The sequence below is a fragment of the Peromyscus maniculatus genome, chromosome 6, assembly GCF_049852395.1.
Source record: "Peromyscus maniculatus bairdii isolate BWxNUB_F1_BW_parent chromosome 6, HU_Pman_BW_mat_3.1, whole genome shotgun sequence".
Taxonomy (NCBI): domain Eukaryota; kingdom Metazoa; phylum Chordata; class Mammalia; order Rodentia; family Cricetidae; genus Peromyscus; species Peromyscus maniculatus.
In genome coordinates, this window is record NC_134857.1 from 109,721,659 (window position 1) to 109,747,325 (window position 25,667).

Genomic DNA, 25,667 nt, shown 5'->3' on the forward strand with positions numbered 1-25,667 from the left:
TTTTTTTCCTAACATTTACCAACAAGGACTTCCACAGTGCATAAAATAAAATTCCACTCCACAATTCAATGGATCACCATCAGTTTTTATAGCAAATAACGTACTGTGAACGGCAGAGTTTGATCAGAACAAAAATCTCCCCGAGTTCAATATGATCTTCGATATGATTAAAAAGGAAAGCTGCATGTTCTTAAAATTTTCTCTTTACAAATTGGTAGGAAAAAAAATCCTTAGTCTAAATGAGATAAGATTATGTTCAGTCATTAAGTATTTTGAAAATAACATCATGTTTTAGAATACAAACAGTAGTCACTTGGTAGTCTCTACAAACTAATGACGATGCATAGATTCACTGATGAATGCAACTTGGTATTGCATCTTCTCCAAGCAGTCAATTCAAGATTCCCACTGTTTAAAAAACATCACCAATCCCCACCAAAAACAAAAACCCTCCACAAAACAATCAAACAAACCACCAAACCAACTGTCAAGCAAAATATTTTTAATTAGTCGGCTGATCATAAATAAAGCCACATAAAAGATTTAACAGAATTACAAATAGTTTCGTGTTTCTTTTGTGGATTCAATTCATAATATGCATTAGTCAACCTCATTCCCTAGCTGTGACAAAGAGTGTCATCCAACAATGCCACAGTTTAGCAATTCATATTCTTAGTTACATTTTACATTCTCTTTACAAATGTAACACTTATGTACATTATATATATTTTTTCCTATAGTTCACGGACTGAAAGTCTAGTGCCTTTACAAGGAAATGTTGAATTCATTTCACGAATATGAATCATTCCTGTTAAAAAGTAATTCATACAAACAAGTGACACAGTACCGCTGCCCTGTGGCATCTCTCATCCGAGCTCAAGTCCAGAAATGTTGTGTTAGTTGTAGAAGACGACTTTATCTAGTTGAGACTGTGACAGGTCCTTCCGCAGTCCTGGAGTCTGCCGGCTCAGAAGAGCACCACACTGCTGCGCTCCTGCAAATGCGTACAAACCGACTCGGCACGCTGGGTGAGCAGCAGTCCTGGAGGGACTCTCCCTCCCTCTTCCCTATCTCTGGCCCAAGCCACAGACACAGTGACGGGCATCGTGTCTTCCAACACCACCTCGTGTCAAGTCTCCTGGGCTTCTCTGATGGATCGTGCTCTACCCGGCTGTGGAGCGGTCCACGCTGACTCACTCTGGTGGACTTCACTTACAAATCTGCTGCTGAATGTGAATCAGAAACTCGTAGTAAGAGAATGCAGCCTCCGTGCGGTCTTCAATCAAATGCTGGAAAAAGTCTGTTTTGGCGGGACTCTCATCTCTGGAAGGCAGAGAACAGCATTTACCCAAAATGTATTGTATCACTACAAAGAATAAATCCACACTGTAGAAATACAACTATGTGGACTCCAGGAAAACGGAACCCAGGAGAGGTTAATCAAGTCACACGCCCACCACTACAACGTCCTGAAATTTGAGGAGAAGCATAGGAAAGGCGACATCATCATGAAATTACAGAAGACTTACTTTACCAGGTGAAGGACGGGGCTTAGCGGTCGGCTGTCTCTAAGCCAGGTTATAAAGGATCTGGTTCTCTCGGATGAAAGCGTGTCCAGCTCTGGAAGATGTGTCTGGTAAAAGAAATATAATTAGAAAACACAGACACAAATGCACACTAACACTGAACACACCTTCCCTCTCCAGGCCGCATTCCTTTTAGTGAATGCAACAGAGCAGCTGTACCAACAACAGCATTTAACCCTACAAGCAGTGTGTGTACACACACATATACAGATTCCCCCCAATACATACACAATGTACAATTTTTTGGAGTAAAATAATATACTGCATCATATAGCATGTGATCTCCAACTGGTTCTCTTAAAAAGTTTTAAAAACCTTTGCCAACTGGTGAATAGATACTGGGGCTTCCAGGCAGCCAATCACAAGCCTGCATCCTGCCCCTAGACCCAACAGAGGCGACCACAGGGAGGAAATTTTAGTTGGAGAAAAAAAGTGTGTTTGCTGGTGAGCATATCAATGGCACTTTACCTGGCTACTGTACCGTTCTAGAGAACCCAGTAAAGCACACACAGACTGGTGTGCACTGGTTCCCTTCAACTCCCGTTTCCTCCGGGGTAAGATATAAACCAAGAGGGCTATCACTAAACTCCAAACCCACCTTAGAATTACACGGAACTTACTTGGAAAATCACATTCTGAGAATTTCATATTTCTTTGATTTTTTTTTTTTTATAAAGATTTACTTATTTTGGGGGGCTGGAGAGATGACTCAGTGGTTAAGAGCTCTGCTTTTCCAGAGTGTCCAGGTTCAATGCCTAGCACCCACATGGTGCTTACAATTGTCTGGAACCCCACTCCCAGCTGATCCAACACCCTCTTCTGGTCTCCATGGGCACCAGGCAGGCATGAGCATGGTACACAGACATACAACCAGGCAGAACACCCATATCTATAAACTAAGAAAACATTTTCCTTTTCCAGTCTGGCCCACGGAGGGAACTTTTTAATTAATTAGTTTATTCATGTGTGAGTGTTTTGCCTCTATGTATGTATGCACAACACTGTGAATATACCTGGTAAACTAAGCCCAATGGCCACAGCACACACCTATAATCCTAGCACACAGGAAGAGGGACTGTCAACCGGGGGCTAACCTGGTCTACAGAGTGAGTCCCAAGTTAGCCAAGACTCCACAGGGAAACCCAGTTTGAAAAAGTGGGGGAGAAGAAAAGCAAGGCAAACATCACACAAGGTTTTTATCGAAAGGAAACATGCAGATATATAAAAAATAAAACTTAATACTGCGAAACCTGTTGGCATAAAGTTACTTCCTCCAGTCCTAACTAACATCCTCATCTCCATCAGTGAGGAGAGAGAACCTCGATCTGCAGTCATGGAGACTACGCAGGTGGAACAGTACAATGGCAAGTTAGGTCTACGCCAACGCCGGCGAGTCTGTCAGGGCAGGAAGGGCGCCCAGGCCTCACCCGGGGTCCACCCAGTCTCCTGCTGGAATCTAAGAGGCAGGTTAACTGAAGGGGATCCATGAGTCAGCTTTCCTAAGGCTGTCATCCATGACAGGGGACCTCAGTGATGCAGCTGTGCTGGGTCACCCACACCTCTGTGTGCAACCCCTCACCCATGTTCCTAAGGAGCCTCAATAAATTCCTGTTCACCAAACTGGCTTGCAGGGAGCTGATACTTCTGCCTGTCATCAGTGTCCTATTCGGAATAAACAGACATTTATTTACCTCTCCTCCAGAAAAGTAACACAACAAAAATCCACTGACCATTTTTGGTGGTATTGCTGCAAAATCAGGGTACCCAAGCACATTCTCTATAAAGTTATTGTCACAGCCTTTGCCAATCCAAATGTAAAAAACCTAAAAAATAAATGGGGGGGGGTGCAACAAAATATTAAATTCCCTAATAGAAAATCCAATCGAATTAATTCAGTTATCACACATAAAAGAGGTCATTTATGCTATCTCAGACACAAAATCTAACAAACATAAAAGGGATATATAACTAGAACATTGTAAACCTAGTTCTAAGAATCAAAAGCACTTCCCATCTTCTTTGCTTAAATTTCAAGGCTTCTAAGACTATTTAAGGCTTCTTTATTTAGGGGCTGGAGAGATGCTCAGTGAATCTGTCCGTCTTGCAGATAACCCGGGTCTGGTGCCCAGCATCCACATGGTGGTTCACAGCCATCCATAACTGCAGCTCCAGGGAGATCCAGTGTTCTCTTCTGACCTTCGCAGGCACCAGGCTTGCATGTGGTGCATGGACATACATGCAGGCAAAATACTCATACACATAAAATGAAAACTTCAAAAAAGAACTTTTTCTCTGTGTGTGTTAGTATTTTGCCTATGTGCATGTATACCTCTTGTGTGCAGTGTCCACAGAGGCCAGAAGTGGATGTCAGAGCCCCGGGAACTGGAGTTACAGATGGTTGTGAGCAGCCATGTGTGGGTGCGGGAACCAAGCCGCCAGGGTCTTCTGGCTAAGTGCTCTTCCCCAGTGAGCCAGCATCTTCCCCGCCCCTGCACTTATTTCCCTAACAGAAATGGACTGCTTTAACAAGAACATCCGACCCCTATTGGGAAGCCCCCCGAGCCACACTGAGTAGCCAGGCCCCTTCCCCAGGACCTCTCACTGCCCTAACTGCTGGACCCTGCCCTCATCCTGCAGAGTAAAAAGCCCAATCTCTGGACCTGAGATCCTACTGATCTCTACCCTGGAAAGCTCCACCCTGAAAAGTTCCACCCCTTCTCAAAAAACTCTCTATAAGCTCTCTATCCTGTTTAGTTTGCTGCTGTTTCGTGCTCCAGCAGAGGCAGCCACCCTCCTGTTTTTTCCCGCTCCCAATAAATCTCTTTTTTTTTTTTTTTTTTTTTTTTGTTTTTTCGAGACAGGGTTTCTCTGTGTAGCTTTGCGCCTTTCCTGGAGCTCACTTGGTAGCCCAGGCTGGCCTCGAACTTACAGAGATCCGCCTGCCTCTGCCTCCCAAGTGCTGGGATTAAAGGCGTGCGCCACCACGCCCGGCCCAATAAATCTCTTGTGTGCAGTTTGCTGTGTGGTGTAACTTTGTGGTATTCCTTGGCTTCCAATTTCAATTACTATCTCTACTTCAACTCATGAGTTCTGGGGCTGTTTACACTTGTCTGGACTACTGGTCACTCCTGAGCAGTGAGTGACTTCTCCAACCTCCAGCCATCAGTAGAATTCCTGGCAGTGGATAGAAGCTGAACCACAAGAGAACTTCTTGAGGTCCATTTGAATTCGGTGGTTCTGATGGTAAAGCTCTTGATGGGAGGAATTTTTTTTCTGAGTACACGTAGCTGGACAGTGTGCTGAGCTCCTGTGCCAGCCTCGGGTTCCTCGTGCCCTGTCTGCTGGGTGAAGGCAGGGCTAGCCCGTGTGTGTCCTCTGACTTTGTCAGCAGGGATGCTTACCGAGCCGCAGTCCATGAGGAAGGCTCCCTCTCTGGTCAGCTTCTCCGCAGACAGCTTCTGAAGCGACGGCTGAGGCACGACCCTGTCGTTAACATGTATGGCGCCCTGAAAAGAAAAGGCAGAATCCAGAGAGTCATATGTAATTGCTGTCTCAGACTTTAGGAATCAGTCACTTCTATAAAACACTAATCTATGACACATTTTAGTGAATGAAGAAAACACACTGGCTGTACACCATGGTTTTACAGTAGAATGAAGACATTCAAATGTATTCAAATTTAAACAGTGAAATCTGTTTCATTTACTTCCCTTCTAAGGTCAGTGTGTATCAATACTACCACAGCTGACTGCCACATTTTACATTCCTCTTACAACATAATACTATGTATGGAATGAATACTAACCCCAAAGAATACAGTTTGAACACAAGGAAGAAAAAAGACACTATACAGTTGTAGATTACAAGTCTTATTGGGTAACAGATCTGGTTTACTATGTAACTAAAACTGCATGCAGTCTGGTCATATCCCAAACTGCCAATAGCTACAAAGTACAAACGGACATCACTCTGTAACTTATCTTTGAATCAAACATTAAAACCAAGCTTCCCTGGCTGGAGAGATGGCTCAGAGGTTAAGAGCACTGACTGTTCTTAGGTCCTGAGTTCAATTCCCAGCAACCACATGGTGGCTCACAACCATCTATAATGAGATCTGGTGCCCTCTTCTGGCCTGCAGGCATACATGCAGGCAGAACATTGTATACATAATAAAGAAATCTTTAAAAAAAAACAAAACCAAAAAAAAAAAAAAAAACAAGCTTCCCACAGGAAACTATTTTTAAAAACTCTACCGACCAGCTGATAGCATCCTTAAGTCCCATTGTGTACCTAGGTCCCTAGAAGTCTTTATTATTCGAATGTTCACCACCATGGGGAAGAAGAGAATGGAAGAACTACTGAAAAGACCTTAGCACCTTGGGCAGGAGGTCAGGACAAATGCATACCTCATCTGTCAGTCTGTCTATCCTGTATAAGTTGGGATGAATCATTTTCATTAGATGAACAAGTGGCTGAGACTTCATCTGGCACATGGCATACACACGATCATCCAGGCGTGTGCTTGTACCTGTTCTAAATGCTTTCTGCAAGAAAAAAAGACACGTTCCAAGTAAAACGTACATGCCGCACGCAAACAGCAAACCCAACTGTGGGGATTCAAGGCTCAGCCAATATTTAATAGGCAAAGAAGTACTAAGATGATGCAAATATGCCTTTAACACGATGAAACGATGGAAAGACACTCAGTAAGCGCTAGTCCTTTGCTGAGAGTCTCTTCCAGAAGCATATGTGGCCATTTCATAATTCAAACTGCTCATACAAAGGAAATGATTTTTCGAGACAGGGTTTCTCTGTGTAGTTTTGCGCCTTTCCTGGGACTCACTTGGTAGCCCAGACTGGCCTCGAACTCACAGAGATCTGCCTGCCTCTGACTCCCGAGTGCTGGGATTAAAGGCGTGCGCCACCACCGCCTCTGACTCCCGAGTGCTGGGATTAAAGGCGTGCGCCACCACCGCCCGGCCCGGAAAAAGACATGTTTTGACAAGAGTCACGGTGTATCTGCACACCTCCATATTCCACCCATTCCCCCTATTTTCAGAAGTCTTACAACACCAAAGCACATAACTCTCCAGCTAACTGTTAAAAACAATACAGATTTCACTCCTTCACCCACAGGGGAGCTTGTAAGAAACTGATGAGCTACGACACATAGAGAACTACCTGTTTGAGAAGCGCCAAAACATAGAGCGGGAGCAGCTTGAGTGAGCTTGGTGCTGTCAGGGTGGAGCGCGGCACACTGGACACCGCCGAGCTATAGGCGGACAGGGGGTCCACCACAGCATTCACCAAGGCATCCCTGGCATCCGACAAGCTTGATGACACCGAGCGATCCACAGCTGCGGAGTGAGAGGGCACTCAGGCACCAGATCCCAGTAAGCGCTCTTCTCTCCGACAGGACACACGGACGGACGGACGGACGGACACACACACGGACGGACGGACGGACGGACGGACGGACACACACACACACAGGCACCAGATCCCAGTAAGCGCTCTCTTCTCTCCGACAGGACACACGGATGGACGGACGGACGGATGCACGCACGCACGCGCGCGCACACACACACACACACACACACACACACACGCACGCACACACACACACACACACACACACACACACACACACACACACACACTTCTACATACTAAAACCCTGGAGGAGGAGTATGGATCAATGCCACACTCCTTCTATCTTTGCTTCAATTCCTAGTACTGCCAAATGAGGTGTGGAAAGGAGGTCTTTCAGTAAATGCTATTATAATTTTGCTCCAAGTCAGTCATAATGGCTGCTTTCTCCAGTGATGTAGAAAACAGCAAGACTCACTGCACATTTGTTCATTCATAAGAAGAGACTCAAAACCAGACCTCAGGAATGTATTAATTACTGAAGGCTTCTTTAAGTGTAGAGTAAAATGTACTTTTCTGAGTGTAGTTCTATGGCAGTTACCCATCAAATGCAGAATTGCCACCACCACCACACTAAAGATCCACGGCAGTTTCATCACCCCAAATTACTCCCTGTGGGGCTCCTTTGCAGTGAAGGTCTCTCTCTGCCCCCAATCTATTATCCATCGTGTAAGTTTTCCTCTTACTAAAGTCATGTAAATGGTGTCATGTGGACACACCTTGTGTCCCCTAGCATAATGCCTTTGGAGGTCACACTAACTGTGACAGCCCCTTCCTGCTCACTGCTGAGCCGTATTCCATGCGTGGATGTGGGACGGTTTACACATCAACCCCCCTAGGAGATTTTAAACTAGGAATTATTTTTTTAAAATGTAAGAACAGCATAATTCATCCTGTAATACATAAAAATGTATTACAATGTTTTAATTAATTGAGGGATTTCTAAAGTTAAAAAAACTAGTAGAAAAGCCCATGTTTTTAGGGTTAGAAACAGGTATTTCACCTGCCCTTTCGTGTCACTCACCCATGTTGGCCAGAAGGCAGATGGCAGCTTGCACATCCACTCCTGCGTACACATCTGCGAGGGAACTTACCACCGGCAAGCAGAGTGTGTGCACTCTGATTCTCCGCTCACCTAAGAGTGGAACAGTCATTACTGCACACGGGGCTAAGAAGAAAGCATGCAGATCACAAGTTCACCCCGACTACTCTTCTGCTAGACTAAATCATCAGCAACATTCAGAAATAGAAAAGGCTGTATAATTAATGTTTTGAGTGGCTTTCTTTTATTTTTTTTATTTATTATTTATTTATTTATTTATTGGTTTTTTTTTCGAGACAGGGTTTCTCTGTGTAGTTTTGCGCCTTTCCTGGGACTCACTTTGTAGCCCAGGCTGGCCTCAAACTCACAGAGATCCACCTGGCTCTGCCTCCCGAGTGCTGGGATTAAAGGCGTGCGCCACCACCGCCCGGCTTCTTACTTTTATTTTTTTGCATGCTAGGGATTAAAGCCAGGTCCTCACAAATGCTAGGCCTTCTGTAGTGCTGAGCTGCACCCAGTCTAGTTAGCACGTTTCAAACACAATATTCCCCAGAGACTGGACAGAGGATAACAACACTGGCTGTTCACTCAGAGGACCGAGGCACAGTTCCCAGCACCCATGCGGCAGCTCACAACTGTCTGTAACTCCAGTCCTGGGAAATCTATGCTCTCCCCTGACCTCCACAGGCACCAAGCATGCACATGGTGCGCATACATACATACAGAGACGATATTCACTCATAAAATAAATGTCTCTTAGGAAAATTCTCCAACCCTGTAAACTATGAACATATATATCTTACATACAGTTGAATGTTAATTTCTGGTTGGTTTGTTTTCAAAGGTTTTATTTGTAATTACGATAAATGTATACTTATACATCTAAGTGTGCATGTACCCGCAGAGGGCACAAAACGGGGCTGGATCCCCTAGAGCTCGAGAAGGGGCAGATGTGATCTGCCCTATGTGGACGCTGTGGACGAACCCAGCCTCTGGAGGCAGCAACTGCTGGAACTGCTAAGCCACCTCTCCCGAGGTTCTAGGCTACCATCAGTACTGTTCTAAGTTATACTCAGGCAAGTAAAACATCCAAGACTTAGACTGCCAAGTAAGAAATGAAGGCCTCCCTACTGCAGTTCTTTATTTTCCAGAGCGCCAATGCAGAGGACGGCAGAGTTAGTCACTGTGCTTGCCAGAAACATATGATACTAAATGTGAATTTTCCATAGATGAAGAAGACCACACGGCCAGAGGAATGGCTCAGCAGGTGCAGGCACTTGTCATCGGCCTGAAGACCTGTGTCTGGGCCCGGGACTGACTTGTGAGGGGAAGAAGTGAGTCTGTAATTTGTCACCTGACCTCCCCATGCACACTGCGGCATGTCAGCCTATGAGGGTACACACACAGAATTAATAAATACATAAATGTGATAAACTATTTGTAAGTGTGTTATTTGGGCTGGAGAGATGGCTCAGTGGTTAAAGGTGGTTGCTGATTTTTCAGGGGACCTGGATTTGAGTCCCAGCATCAATATATTGGCTCACAACCACTAGTAACTCTAGGTCCAGGAGATCCAACACCCTCTCTTGGTTCCCATGAGCACATAGACCCACACATACACGCACACATAAATAGTAATAAATTCATCTTAAGGGCGGGTAGGGAGAAAAAATAAATAAATCCATCTTAAGGTGTGTTATTTAAAAATTCAATGGGCTGGAGACATGGCTCAGAGGTTAAGAGCACTGACTTCTCTTCCAGAGGTCCTGAGTTCAATTCGCAGCAACCACATAGTGGCTCACAACCATCTATAATGAGATCTCTTCTGGCTGCAGGGATACATGCAGACAGGACACTGTATGCATATTAAATAAATTAAAAAAAAAAAACTAAAAAAAAATTCAAATGTGAGTTAAGAGAAAGAAACAGAACACACTTAGTCCACTACTACAAGTGCCATTACTGCCTCAGCATATCACTCTTTCTCCTCTCTACTAAAGGAGGCGGAGAGAGGGCTACACGCCGCTCCAAGTCTCGACAACCCACCTTTGCTGGATGTGTAGAGCAGGGCTGTCTGAAAGCACACCAAGGAAGTGTCCGTCAGACTCTCTTCAATTGACAACTGTACTGCAAACCCAGCGTCAGGGTTGATGTTGGCAAGAGACAGTAGGTCGGTGGAGCGGACAAAGAAGTTTCCGTGGAAAGTGTGCATCGAAAGACCTGGGGGAGAGAGCTGGCGTGAAGACGAGCAAGTCACTGTATCTCTGCGTAAGTGCAGAGTGAGGCTGGTTCTAACTGACCCAGGTTTATAAAGGGAGGTTATTTATAAATGCAGCTTCTGTAAAGGGAGCCTTATCCTCATGAACCTACACTTACACCTAACCTTACTATCACAGTCTACATGCAGGTCCAGCTGAGACATAACTAATACCCAAAAGTGAGAAACCGAGGGCTCCTTACTTTGGATTTAAGATGAGATTCTGCCCCACAAACACGTAACCCAAGGAAGTCATCAATTAAATAGTTGTTAAGGGAGCAGCTTTTCCTGTTCCCACTGTCACTAACATGGGCTTTCCTCCTGCTTTTCTTGAATAAACAAAGATGTTGCTTTTATCCACGGATTCTAGTTATTTCAAGAAACCGGTCAATGGTCGCTCAATAACTACATTTCAGACCGGGTTCAGCTGGACCCATCCTCTGTGATGGACAGCCACCCACCCATGGGTCTGGGAACGCTCACTGACTGATACAGGAATGGAACAGACACACGCTTTTCACAAGTTCATACCTTTAGTACATCTTATTCTCATAACAGCTTCAAATCCAATTTTCCTAGTGAGGTACCGTTTTAGGTCTTTTTGTAACTTTTCTGCTTGTGAAGGATTGTGAGTAGAGTGGAAAGATGGGTAGTAGAATATGCACCCCGCAGAGTACTTGGACATGCACGCTTTAGGGAGAAATACATCAAGTATTAGCTAGAGAAGTAACGATAATCTACTTGTCTAACAAGTACTACAGATTCCATGTTATGAAAAACTTATGTGAAAGCCTAATATCAACAGGAATGAGATAAATCTGAAACCTGAGACATTTATAAAATATAAGACACTGAAGTTTATTGTTGAGCAGAATAGCTAAGGGAATCATGCTACAAAGCGGAACAGTAAGAGCAGATTCTTTGGGTATCGGGCTTTAAAGTTTACTGATAAACGCCATTCACTACCTATCTAACCCATGCGCCTTTCTCCCCCAGTACTAAGAGTGCTTACTGAAGAGCACAGCGTTCATTACATGTGAGAAATCTCTAAGTAGGTAACATGATGACATCCTCTTACCCAAAGAAGCAAGGTCAGAATACTGGGAACTGAGAAGGAAGAGGTCCACTGCAGTCTGCTGTCCTGAGCAATCCAAAGCAAGTTTCTTATAGAAATCAGTGGCGGGCCCAAGATGATGTACCACCTAAGCCAACAGATCATAGAGAGCCTCTGGTTATGCACATAGTGTATGTCTCTTGTAACAAGGGAGAAGATACATACTTCATTCCATTATCACCCAACAGAGTGTGGGCCCCGATTCCAACAGTAACAAAACCGAGTGTTTACAGCACGCACTATGGCTCAAGCCACTGCACTTTGGAAACTGAAGCAGGACTGCTGAGCAGTCAGAGCCAGCCTGGGCTACCCAGTGAGAACCCTCACCTTCACCCTAGTGGGGAAAACATATGGCACACGGCTTCAGATATTTTATATAAGATGAATGAGTCAATGCTCACACATACATCCCATAAGATTTTCATTATTAGCGCTCACAGATGAGAACACTGAGGCAAGTCGGATGACGTCAGACTGAGCTACTGAACATGCTGATATCCTGTTACTAACAAGGATAAGGAAGGCTTAACGAGTTCCCTCCCAGCTACCGGACAGTTGACTACTTTCACCTTTACTAACTCATATATACTTTAGTTTGGGGGAATCTCAGAAATCACAATGAAAAACGCCAGTTTATGTGAGTGGAGACAAATTACATTAGTTTGTGTTCACCAAGCATTAATACCTGGAGAGTGAGATTACTGAAGGCTTACATTTTTCTCTACTATCTAAGTTTTCTATAATGATTAGTATTCCCTCTGTAATCTAAAAAGCTTATTCATAAGCATGTTAAATTATGAGAGCTTGATTAAGTTTTTCACTTGTATAATAGAAATGACATTGGGGACAGAGAATCAAGCCATAACTATGATGAAATAGCCATTCCATCTTTGGCAAGACAGTGCTTTGTTCATCTGTAAATAAAAGGGTTCTGAACATTAAAAATGAATGTGTCTAGTTTAGGGTGGGTGTGAGTGCGCCCAAGCCCCCCCACACCCTCCCCCCTCCCCCAGCTGCGGGACTGCTGGGACTACAGATGCCTGCCACCACCTCCAACGTTCTACCTGAAAGGGACTGAGTTTGGTGAGCAGGTGTGTATGGTCAGTGCTCTTAGCACTGAGCCATCTCTTCAGACCAAATTTTATGCTCTGCTAACTAAGTAATAAGACTACACCAAACCAGGCCAGCCTGGTCTACAGAGCGAGATCCAGGAAAGGCGCAAAGCTACACAGAGAAACCCTGTCTCGAAAAACCAAAAAAAAAAAGATACGAACACTCAACACGCAATACCTTGGTACTGGACCTCTGGTTGGGATCTTCTCTGGACTGCAGAAGTCCTGCCCCCAGGGAAGGTAACTGCGTCTGAAATACGGACACGCGGCCACCCGTGGGAGACATTAGTTTGAAGGCAGCCTGAAGGGCAGGACCGAGGGCACTGTGCGTTTCTCTGGTATTGATGAACATATTTGGTAATGCGTTCAGTAAGTCTTTTATAAGCTGAGGGAAGATGAAAGGTTGAATTATTGAGAAGGCAAGAGGGTTTTCTTCTCTGAAACATTCTAGAATAAAGCGTGGTAACTCCACCTCGGGACCATGCAGGAAGGACTCGCTAGATGCTCCCACAGTGTCCAACAGCAATGGACCAGTAACAACTGTTAAGATGGGAAGCAGCTAATAACAATGTCTTGATACTTTGAGGAGACAAATTAATCTTACCTCTTTACTTTCATACAGATTCACAAGCAAACTATCCGGTGTGGGCAGAAAAACATCTATAAGGAAAAAACATTTCATCAGGACATAGTCAAGAGGACATTATAAAGTAGCGCGTTTTGGTTCTACAAGGACACTTGCCATGTGTGTTATAATTCTGCCGTAGTAAACACATATACTCCATATATACACATCAACACACACAGACACACACACACACACAGAGACACACACACACACACACAGAGACACACAGACACACACACACACAGACACACACACAGACACACACACACACACACACACACACACACACACACGCAAAACTTAAAATCAAGCATTTCCAAGAAAACACCTATTTTAAACAAATGCCAAGCTCTACCAAATCATGCTCACAGCACATGACAAGTTGGACTTAAAGTCAAGTGGACCCTGCTCCAAACCCACAGCTACACAGACTACCCTCTGACGCTTACCGTCGATATCAGATACAATCAACATCTGAGGCTGTGATAATCCTTCTTGTAAATTGTAGAAATGAATGGTGCTGTCAAAAGTCATGAATCCTATTCTTGTTCGTGAATCTCCAGGAAGCCTAGTGACAAAAATGGCAGCCTGAAACTCAAAGTGCTCAGTCACACTGTTTACAAGATACTGAAAGAGGCTAAGTCCAAGGATAGCTACACATCACCTTTTACAGGACGCAGAAAAACTATCTGAACCAATACACAAGGGTGTAGCTAGCACTCATGAATTCAGACTCAGAAGGTGAAACCGCCTTCAGCTAAGAGCAAACCAGAACCCAAGTGGTTTTTAAAGCTCAACATTTCCAGCTTACTTTTCTCTAGAACAGTGGTCCTCAACCTTCCAAACACTGCAACCCTTTAGTACAGTTCCTCATGCTGTGGTGACCCCAACCATAAAATTTTTCATTGCTACTTCATAACTTAATATTGCTACTGTTATGAATCATAATGTAAGTATCTGATATTCGACTCCCAAAAGGTCGAGGCCACAGTACGAGACCTGTACTGTTACTATAGCTGGGGCTGGTCTCGAACTTGTGGCGATCCTGCCTCAGGTTCCAGAATTCGGGATTACTTGGAGGGAGACACCACGCCTCACTGTTAGACTCTTAAGTAAGAATGTGATCATATTTTCCGTCTCAGTATCATAGTGGTGTAACCTGTTTGAACACTCTATGGTCAGAATGACAAATACTTTTCAGGAAAAAATTAACAATGTTGTTAGACTTTAGTACGTGAATTTTAAACAAAAAAACAGAGTTATGAACTAGGAAGTTTCCTGTTAGAAGTCAGTTTTCAAAACAATGCCATGGAACAAGAATACAGCCTGCCATGCTTCCCTCTGTGTGAACTATTTGTACACTGTGTGGAGATGTGCTGCTGTGACTGGTGAATGAAAAGCTGAATGGCCAATAGCTAGGCAGGAGAGGATAGGTGGGATTTCTGGGGAGAGAAAGGAAGAGGAGGAGGAATCTAGGCGCTGGGCAGTACAGAGAGATAAGGTAACAACGTGACAGAACATAGATTAAAATAAATGGGTTAATTTAAGCTATAAGAGCTGGTGGGCCACACCTAAGCTATAGGCTGAGCTTTCATAATTAATAAGAAGTCTCTGTGTCATTATTTGGGAGCTGGACAGCAGGACAGAGAAAGACGCACAACATTCCTCAGCAGCATGTGTTACAGCAGTGCATCCTAAAGTTCGCCAGCTGTGTCCACTCTGGTTATGCAAGTCACTACTTCAGCAGGCCTTGAAGATACTTCTGAGTACAAAGGATTCCAGGGGCTAGCGACGGCTCAGGGGTTAGGAGCACTTGCTGTACTGGGGAGAACGCGGGCTGGGCTCCCAGAACTGACCGTGGCTTATCACATGGTCACCCCCAGTTCCCGGGGCTAATGCCCTGTGTAGGTCTCCCTGGACCCCAGCTATGTATGTGATACACAAATTAAAAGTAAGCACATCTTTAAAAATTCCAAAGTAGAATGTGCATCAAAGCACAACCCTCTAGACTGTTAAGAATGACCAACGCAGCGCCTCAACACAGTCTCAAGAGCGGTCACACACATTTCAGGGAGAAAAATGCAGTATTCAGGTGCCAATACTGGGCAGGACTTAAGTTCCCACAGATTAGTATGCACTCCTCTGAGACCTCGAAGTTCCCAAAGTCTCAGGACATTAGCCAGCAATTATAGCGGAACCTACTGACCTACCCTGCTAAGGAAATACACTAATCTCACTAAAACGTGTCTGTAGCAAATTCTTTTCTCCAGACTGTTTCTGGAGCCCTTTCAGGAAATGTGCTACCACAGGGCTGGGATCTGGTACCCTGCTATTCTTATCCTCACCTTTCCAATGTGTCTGTTTTCTGCTGTAATCAAACAAATACAGCTACTTTCCACTCTCACTTTATCCTTTTGGTTTTATGCAATCTAAGCAAATAGTCACTTAAACCTTGCTGGAATAACTGGGGCCATTTCCTCGTACTTTCCTGAGAATAACGGAGGAAACGGATTGATAGAGCAGGAGATGGAATGGGAACTTGCTCGACTCACTCAGAGAAAACACCTGGCACTTCAGTACCTCCAGGGGCACTGACCCCGAGGGGAACTTAGAGTTGAAAGACAGACCAGCATGGAGGCGTGGCTTAGAGACAGAGCGCTGGCCTGGTGAGTGGTCCAGAGCTCCATCTCCAGCACACACACTATATATATAATTGTGCAGAAATGTGAAGGATCCTCTTCAAGGCTGGTGGAAAGACCCCTCTGTGACTGCTGGAGACGAACAGGAGGGACTGAGGAGTTTACACATAAGCCACCGTATTTTCTGTTCCAACTTCCATAGCTGGGGGCTTGTACCAGTAAACACGGCACATTCTCCGGCTTCCTAACATTTCAACAAACTCAGCTCCTACTGTCCCGCTCTTCAAATCAGTCTCTCACTAGTGCCAATAAAACTAGCTTGTGAAAACATGTCTTATCCAGTCATAGTCCTAGCTAGATTTCTATACATCCATTTTTTTTTAATTTATTAGCTTTATTACATTGACAAAATCATATGCATCTACAGGGTACAAATGTCTTGAGATGCACCCATAAGGCGAGGTAACAAAATTTAGCTAATTAATATATAAGGTCAACACGTAGTAAGAAAAGGCAAGTCTGCTCAGTATTGCCAGTCACAGTCACAGTCACCAACAGTTCTTTGCATGGCTGCTGTGAGAACGTCTGCAGCCGTTCCCCCTGCCACCCCCACCCCCCAGCCGCTGGCAGTCTCTGCTTGTAGATCGGCTGTTAAGAGTCCAGACCTGACTGAAATCATTCGGCATGTATTTCTCAGTGCCTGCTCTAATGGGACTTGGCTAATATCCCTCAGACTTACTAGTCAGTAATAGTTAGTAATATTTATTACTAATACTAGTTAGTAGTAGTGTCATCCAGATTCCTGATGCACAGGCCAGTCTCTCTGGCTCAATGCTCAGGGCAGCTAGTCAGAGGACTAGACAAGATTCAAGTTCTTTCAAAATATTAAAGCAATTACTATTTTATGAATTAAGATATTATGTTGTTATTAAGTCATAACAAGGAGCAAAATCCTTATATTCTATAAAGTTAGGGAAACAGCCAAATCTAACAAAACTTAGCAAACAAAACAATTTGTAAATTGTACAAGAGCACTTCAAATGTATACACACACTTATATACCCACATAGGAATAAAAAGTATTCTTACTTGTCTAAGTGTTCTAATAACGACTGGCATAAAACTGACAAATACCCAGCTTCCACTGCGTTATGGGACACATCTAAAACAAACAAGTAGACTGCAGGCTGAGGAGGACGAAGCTGCAAGAAACAAAGACGTCATCAGTTAGCGGCACACTTCCTGTTTTCCTATCACTATTGCTGCTGGATGAATTCACTGACCATCTGTACAAATATAGATAGATATACACACAGATAGATAGATACATACATATCTCATATGCATCAGACTAGGACTGCAGTTTCAGCTAATGAAAATAATATTCCTTTCTTTTGTTTTCTTTTTTTTTTTTTTTTTTTTTTTTTTTTTTTTGGTTTTTCAAGACAGGGTTTCTCTGTGTAGCTTTGCGCCTTTCCTAGAGCTCACTTGGTAGCCCAGGCTGGCCTCGAACTCACAGAGATCCGCCTGCCTCTGCCTCCCGAGTGCTGGGATTAAAGGCGTGCGCCACCAACGCCCGGCTCTTTTGTTTTCTTGTAAAGTTCATTTGAGATTAGACTGAAAGGTAGTTGTAATGGCTAAGTATGTTAAGTGTTTTTTTGTAAGGAAAGTTGACTAACACATCCTCTAAAGTAATAGCTGCTGGCTATTTATTTAAGGCTAACCAGTCTAAATATTTATGTATGCTCTCTTGTTCCTAAAAACATTGATCTAGTTTGTAGGGTATTTTCACTTTTTAAACGTCTTTATTTATATTTTATGTGCTTGCATGTTTGGCCTGCACTAAGTATACACGTGCATGCATTGGATCTCCTGGGACGGGAGTCACAGAGAGCTGTGCGCTGCCGTGAGGGTGCAGCACCAAACCCTGGTCCTCTGCAAGAGCAGCAGGTGTTCCTAACCCCTGACCCCTAGGATTGTAGTTCTTGAATTAATTTTGACTTTGTTGAGAATTGAACCCAGACAGACACTATATTGAACTGCATCTCCAGCCCTTAATTTTAATTTTTCATTTAAAAAGTAACATTTATTATTCTTTAAAGAATGAAATTTTGAGGCTAGAGAGATGGCTCAGCGGTTACAAGTGTGTCCTGGTCTTGCAGAGGACCCCAGTTCAGTTCCTAGGCCAGTGTCAAGTGGCTCATAGATGCCAGCAATTTCAGCTTCAGGGGATCCAACTACTTCTTCTGGCCTAAAATGTACAAGCCAGCCGCCCTCCCCTCCCTGTACACACACACACACACACACACACCAAATAAAACTCCTACAAATTAAAATCAAAGTCGGACAATCTGTCATTTGCATTAGCAACTAGATCATCGATAGTGGCCGAATCCCAAAGCTTAAGGTAAGTGTAAAGAAGGGTCCTATGATGGTGTAAGGTATAAACAATTACAGAAGTCCTCGTCTGCTAGAGAGACACGGTGACGCACAAGAGTAAAATGATGTGATGTCTCGGAAGTTTTTGTGTTTATAAGTGAGTGTGTGAGTGTGTGTGTGTGTGAGTGTGAGTGTGAGTGTGAGTGTGTGTGTATCAAAAGATTTGTTTTGTTCTATCGCTCTTGGCTTGAGTGCCGGGGACAATGTCTGACACTGACCCTGGAGCTAGGCTGCTGGTCACTGAGCTCCAACGATTCTCCCCAACTCCTCCCCTCACCACCAGAGGACTGCAAGCGCTTGCATGGCTGTGCCCGGCTTTGGTGTGGGCACTGGGACCCGAACCCGGGTCTCCGAGCTTGTGCAGCGAGCACTCTCCCCTGAGGGCATCGCCCCAGGCCCTGCATTAGAGTTTCAGATATTCGAGGACGGGGAGGGGCAAGAGGATGAGGAGTGGGTGGACAGATGGATAAATATATTTGTCAATTATATTGATGTTAATAAATATTCGGTTTAACACCAAGTTATATGTACAGGAAGGCTTATTGAAATTGAGTTGCAAAAAGTGATAAAAGTGTCTTTTTTTCCCTTCCTTTATGTTAAGTTTCAGTGCTGGGAAATGAACCCAGTACCTCACAAATGTGAGGCAAGAGTTCCATCACTGAGCGGCACTCTCGGTCCATGAAGGTTTTCCTAAAAACCTGTCCACCAAAGATCCTGAAATCACATGACACAGCTAAAGTCTATTTACTCGGCCACTCAGGGTAAGATCCCCAGGACTCCAGAGCCGAGAACATGGCAGCTCTACAGGTGAGGGGTGAACAGACGGTGAAGGTGGGAACAGACATGGAAACTGACCTAGGCTAAGTTAACCATCAAAATCACAAAAATAAAGACTCGGCACCATCCACCCAGCACCAGGTGTTTCTGGCTGTCTCTCCTCACTTGCGGCACCTTCCAATGTTTGCTAACAACCAAGAGTGAAAATGATTGGGGGTGGGTGGGTTAGTACTAGTTTTAATAAAAATAAGAAAACAAAGATGAGCATTCTGTAACCTAAAATCCATTTTTATAAGCAGAAAAGAACAAGAGTTAGAATCAATATAAAGAACAGCTGGAATTTGATGAATGAACTATAAAGAGAAAAACTGAACAAGCTATTCATTCATATTGCCATCTGTCCTGAGGGAACCGTTAAAGATGGTGATAATTTTAAGACTAGTCTATTTGTTACATACACCCTTTCATATTAATATTTTAAAAATACAGACTTCAAAATCTAGATGAGAATGTACTTAAAAGAACTGCCTCATTTAATTGTGTCCCATAACCAGTTCAGATACTGAAGTGAAGAGTTACCATGTAGTCCGAGGAAGCAATGAACTCCACAGTTGAATTCTGAACTTCCGGCCGTTTGTGAGGCTCTCCGTAAGACCGAGTCAGGGGGTTATACAGAAACTCTTCAGGAACTAGACGAGAGGTAAGAACCAAAGCGCATTTAGCGACAACACACCTTCATCACCAATACTTACGTTTACTAAAAAAGGAAACCTTTAACCCCTTTAAAAAATGTATTTACTGAGAAAACCAGGAAACCGGCAACCTTCTTCCCTAGACTCATGTCCTATTTATTGTATCACACGACATGGAAAAAATCAGACAAGCACAACTGGGAAACAGTTTGAACAGGAAGACCTCAAAAACGGGTAAAGAGGAGAAGACACGTGTCTGCGTGTGTCTGTAAGGTCAGCCTAGTTCACTGACTGGACTCACAGCTGTTGTGCACATGTGTTCACCGAGTGACCAGCGTGGCTTTTTATGTGCTTTTCATTTCCTTTTGTTTGACTCTGCCCGTCACTCTTGTTACTGTGAAGTGCCTCCTCCCAGATCAAACTGGAGGGAGGCCCCAGTAACTGTCCTGAAGCTGTTTTTAGAGCAGTGAGAGGACACACGAGCGAGGAAAGTGTTATCCAACCACACTCAACTCACCACCACTAATCCTATAGCAGAGGCTGCACTTCCAACCACGCTCAACTCACCATCGTTCACCCTGTAGCAGAGGTTGCACTTCCACCTGCGCTGATCAATGAAGGACACGAAGGGGTTGATGTACGTCCGGCACGACCGGCACCTCACGATGGTGTTCGACGTTATCACCGGCAATTGCTGGGAAAGAAAGTAAAGACGCTGTAGCAGCACAGACCCCAGTGCAAACCAGGACACCAACACGCCTGCTCCACGTACAAGACATGGGTGTGCTACTAAGCCTGGCGACACACTTGCTTAGCAAGTCGAGTAGCTATCACTTTCCACAAAGGCAAGTCAGACCATTAAAAATCATTCAGGAGCCCATGGCCGAGAAAACCATGTCGGGGCCTCTCAGCCAGCCTCAGAGACAGCAGCCAGGGAGCGGCACCCGTGGCGGGAGAGAGAAGGCCCCGCTCTCTGCTGAGCATCTGCCCTGGTACCAGGCCGGGAGGCCGCTGCGGGGCTGACAGCCCTCACAGCAGGTGAGAACGGAAGCCTAGGCCACAGAAAACACACCTCTATGCGCAGTTTGGAAAAGAACTTTATAGTTAGTCAATCTAGAAAATAGAGAACACATTAAAACATCACATACTATTCTATGTCCCTGAATCCATCCAGTATCATTTTATATGCTTCGTTTGGGATTTAAAAAAAAAAAAATCAACATATAGTTTTGTATTTAATGTTCTGCATTACTATCTTATAGTAACAGCTGCATATCATTGTGAGGAAAATAAAATTAACTGAAGATGAGAAAATGAAATTTACTCATAATTCTAGATTCCAGAGAACATAATTATTCATACATAGTATACATACTTTGACAAGATATCATATATGGAATCTGTACTGAAAGAAAAACTCTCAGCAGCTGGGCATAGTGGCTCACAACTATGAGTTCAAGGCCAGCCTGGTCTACAGAGTGAGCTCCAGAATAGCCAGAGCTACAATAGTGAAATCCTGTCTTAAAAAAAAAAAACCAAAAAAAAGAAAAACTTTCAGCTATGCATAGAAGAAATGAACTGTCTTGGTTTAATGATGAAGGTTTTAACAGTGTTTAACTTACATACTATTTACTGAATGAATAAATTCACAGGACTGGTTACACATTACAATTACTTGATTTTCCATTCACTGATATTTTCCATCCATCCTAGCAGGCAAGTAAGTGTCCCACAAAAAAGAATGTGAGAGAGAAATGCAGCTTCAGTATAAATGTCTCCGGCTAAATTTTTTTCCGACTTTTAAAATTTTAATTTTATTTTCTCGGCCAACCAGGCTCTTCTGTCAGCTACTGCTAACATTACCTACACAAGTTGTCAGGAAGACGTGTAAGACTCCAGCAAGGTGGCTCTTAACCCAGGCTTTCATTCAGCAGATCTGACATTCTTAGGCTCCCCCACTGTCCCAAGGTATTTAATTTCAACCAGATAACCTCCCTCTCTATCTGGACATAACTGTTTAAAAAAGACCAATCTTAAAGTTTATGCATCATCCATGGTGGCTGCAACTTCCAGACTGCTCCTGAGGTTCCAAGTGAGGCCCAGACTTCCTTACAGAAGGCTTCTGCTAACTGTACCTTTCCTGTGTTCACTGCCTCACAGAACTGGACTGATCACGTGTCCGACAGGCAGCTCGCAGCTGTGGTTCACATCTGTCCCACTGGGAGGAGATCCAGGCTGTGGCCACTGCACACCAGCGCCATGCAGAGCAGGTGCTCAGAGACATGTGTGGACTTGAATCTTACAGAAGTTGTAATTTTTACAAGAAATGTATTACATTGTATTTATTTTCATTTGGCATGTGCCACAGCCTGTGGGATGTGTGGGGGTGTGCTTGCCATAGCCTAAACGTGGAGGTCGGAGGACAACTTGTGGGAGTCGGCTCTTTCCTTCCACCACGTGGGTCCTGGGGATCAATCACCAGCCCAGAAATGATTATTTCCAACTCTACTAAACGAAGACAAACATCCTTGGGAAACAAAGAGGTCTGGAGACCGTGTACATGTACTGGAACCCGAGCAGTTAGGATGTACTTTACCGTCAGGTCTCTGAAGGGATGCAACAACAGTCCTAAGGGAAGCTTGGCTTTAGTCAGCAGAGCCTGTGTCTGTGGGATGCTTGTCAAGGTGCATCGGAAGGAACTGCCAAGACACAAACATGCAGCAGTTAGCCACCGGGGCAGCAGCACCGGGAAGAGCCGGGTGAGAACCACTCCGGCCGGCTACCGCAGCTATTAGCGGGAAGAAGACCTCTCAGCCAGGCATGGATGTAACAGGTGTCAAGAGACCTGAATCAAGGAGCCCAATCGCACAGCTGAAAAGCACAGCACAGTCTAATACACAGTGAGTGCTCTGTACAGCACAGGCAGGAGCTACAGAAAATGCAGCCGCTCCGGCATACAGTGTTCCTGCTTACTGGACCTTCCACCCTGAACTCACTCTTACCACAAGACTCATCCAGTCACGGCTTCTCCTCGGGCCTGAGCCCACAAGTGAGGGATGGCTTCTACCTGAGCTCTAGGGCACACTCCTGCTGTGCTGGACAGTCCGGGCAGGAAGAGCTGCTCCTGCAGGCTCGATGAATTCCCTGAACACACTCTGCTAGTCCCTCTCGGGGCCTCCTTGCAGTACAGAACCTTAGAACATTTCCCAGGAGTGCAGTGCATTGCTCTCTCACTAATCTGATAATGCACATATATCTTTCTTAATAGAACAGAAGTTTGATGATTCCACAGAGCTCAGGAAACTTGTTTTGGGTACTGCCTTACTCACAACTTGGAAGGCATCCAGGAAATGTTTACTGATTCAAGGACGGGCCCTGTGTGTAGGTGTTATTACCACAGGCTCCGGCTCCGGTGTCTCTACTCTGAAAATAGGAGACTGAAAAGGCTCCATCCTAAGTGTTCTGAGTAAAGACAGGATGCCCAGAAGGTTTCAGATGTTGGATTATTTCAGACTTTTCCAATTAAGAGTGCCCAACCAAAGAAGTCGATGGAAACATTCCAAAAGCTAGGAGCACTTCTTTGGTAGCCTGAAGCATTTTAGAAAAGAATGCTCAACCTGAATTCCTTAATAAACAGAACACTAACACTCAGAGCCACTTCCACCTAGAACCCCAGTAAAGACCTGGGTCTGTCCTATCTAAAGCCGGTACCAATTACTCTTTCTAATTTTGAAGAGTGCTACTTTCAGAGACCACAACAACATAAACAAAAGCGTATACACCATTCCCCTAACTACAAGAGTCTTTATCTGGATGTGAAGTAGTCCAGGAAGACCTTTAACTGGAGTTCATCCTGACTCAGCATCCCAAGAGTTCGGACCATGGGCATACACTACTGCAGGCAGCCAACTTCCCTACCTATGCACCCACTACATCCAACTCCTAGAAAGCGCGCAGTCACTCACTAACGCAAGGCCCCGTCACCCCAGAAGAGCTTGGATGGAATAGGGACAGGGAGAGCCGTCAGCCTACTCCCTGGTGCTTTCATGGGAACCATCTTGGCACCGCCTGTGTGAGAAAAGCCTGAAGAAAGAGATGGTCAAAGACCGCCTCCCTTTGACAGTGTCAGGGGTTCTGGGGAGATGGCTCAGCAATACAAGTGCTTGCTGAGCTAGCGTAGGAGCTGAGTTCACATCTTCAGTAGCCATGTGAAAGGGCAGGAGTGGCCACGGGTGCCCACTGTAGGGAGTGGGGACGGGAGGATTGCTGGGGTACGCGGAACGTCAGCTCGGCTCTAGGTTCAGTGAGTGGCTTTGTCTCAAAGGAATAAAGCGGGGTGACAGCAGGACATCTGATGTCTTCCTCTGGCTCATACCACCACAACCACCACAAACACAGTGTGCCACACATATACACCCCACACACTCCCAACCACAGCCAGACTGAGGGAAGCTTCCATGTACTTCTGTCAAAACCAAGACAGAAAAGCCCAAGTGAACAAAATCAAGGGACCGCCAGCATACTGCCTACTTCTGGAAGTCGAGGCTGTTTTCAACAAAGCTCTCTTATTGTAAAAACACTGTAAAGGAAAGAGTACCTACTCTGGGCTACAGTTTAACTTGCTGAGCTCCGCGCTCAGGTTAGGTACGGGAGCCCAAACAGGAGTCGCAGGTAAGATATTCTTCTCCTGGGTGAGGTTCACAGGTCTGAGGCTTTCTGGCTGTGGAGAACTCTGCAGACTCAGTCCTCCTAGACCAGAGGACAGCTGGTTCACAGCTGGGTAATGCTGAGAGAGAAAGTCAAAGCAAAAGGAAGATTATACAAGAAATATGAAGAAAAGTTTCTAAGTACTCATTTTAATGCAAAGGAAACTCGAGGAGGCTTCATTGTCATATCTTTTTTTTTGTTTGTTTGTTTGTTGTTGTTTTTTTGTTTTTTGAGACAGGGTTTCTCTGTGTAGCTTTGCACCTTTCCTGGATCTCGCTCTGTAGACCAGGCTGGACTCAAGCTCAGAGAGATCCGCCTGCCTCTGCCTCCCGAGTGTGCCCAGCCCCATTGTCATATCTTAACAGTCAATTTAAAGCATAATTAAGCATTTCAAAGCAAAATCAATTTTATTCATAATATCAAAGTGTTCAACATAAAAAAATATAATTTACATTGGACAGGGATGCTAAATTCTGAAGCATTTTCAAGTTATATTAATTATCAAGTTTCAAGATAAGCCAATGCCTTAGAATGGACACATGTCTAGAGTTCTACTCCATATGTTATAGTATTACTATGAGCTCATAGCTTTCTCTTTTTTCATTTGTTTTGTTTTGTTTGTTTGTTTTGAGACAAGGTCTCACTATATAGTTCTGGTTGTCCTGGAACTCAAGAGAGATCCGCCTGCCTCTGCCTCCTGAGTGCTAGGATTAAAGGCTCGTGCCACTACACACTTCACAGCTTTATTTTAACTCAAAATAATTTAGCGAATTATTTCCAGAATTTAAAACTACTCAATCTTTGAATTAAGTAAATCAAAAATTACCAAAAGCAATACCTACATTTACACTTCTTTTGTTTTAAGGTCATTTGCATGACCAGTTCTTTATGGACTTTCCCTCAAAATACAAAGTACTGTATTTATACACCCACAAAAATACTCATCCAAGGAGATAAAAAGCAATCCATAGGGTTTAAGAAATAAGTTCTAAGCCGGGTGGTGGTGCACATCTTTAATTCCAGCACTCGGGAGGCAGAGCCAGGCGGATCTCTGTGAGGTCGAGGCCAGCCTGGGCTACAGAGTGAGTTCCAGGACAGGCACCAAAGCTACACAGAGAAACCCTGTCTCAAAAAACCAAAAAAAAAAAAAAAAAAAAAAAAAAAAAGTTCTAGTACCTTGAAAAATATTGTTCTAACTAATCTTGCTGCTTCTTGGGGTATACATCAAAGGATAATCTTTTATT

The 25,667-nt window shown here is 44.3% G+C and overlaps 1 protein-coding gene across 3 annotated transcripts in view; it reads right to left on the reverse strand.

The window, feature by feature from the left end:
* Positions 1–485: 485 nt before the first annotated feature.
* The window catches only part of Sec24b (SEC24 homolog B, COPII component), a 79,684-nt gene continuing 54,502 nt past the window's right edge, over positions 486–25,667 (reverse strand). For all 3 annotated transcript variants that reach the window (XM_076574982.1, XM_076574983.1, XM_076574981.1), the window contains 18 exons: positions 24,318–24,502; positions 22,313–22,415; positions 20,284–20,410; positions 19,604–19,713; positions 16,898–17,010; positions 13,619–13,737; positions 13,146–13,201; positions 12,720–12,926; positions 11,394–11,517; positions 10,847–11,005; positions 10,105–10,278; positions 8,041–8,151; positions 6,768–6,943; positions 5,993–6,130; positions 4,988–5,092; positions 3,317–3,409; positions 1,530–1,633; positions 486–1,323 (listed from right to left, as the gene is read on the reverse strand). In XM_076574982.1, the coding sequence (XP_076431097.1) occupies positions 1,209–1,323; positions 1,530–1,633; positions 3,317–3,409; positions 4,988–5,092; positions 5,993–6,130; positions 6,768–6,943; positions 8,041–8,151; positions 10,105–10,278; positions 10,847–11,005; positions 11,394–11,517; positions 12,720–12,926; positions 13,146–13,201; positions 13,619–13,737; positions 16,898–17,010; positions 19,604–19,713; positions 20,284–20,410; positions 22,313–22,415; positions 24,318–24,502 (2,319 nt within the window). In that variant the 3' untranslated portion in view covers positions 486–1,208. The remainder of the gene's footprint in view (positions 1,324–1,529; positions 1,634–3,316; positions 3,410–4,987; positions 5,093–5,992; positions 6,131–6,767; positions 6,944–8,040; positions 8,152–10,104; positions 10,279–10,846; positions 11,006–11,393; positions 11,518–12,719; positions 12,927–13,145; positions 13,202–13,618; positions 13,738–16,897; positions 17,011–19,603; positions 19,714–20,283; positions 20,411–22,312; positions 22,416–24,317; positions 24,503–25,667) is intronic.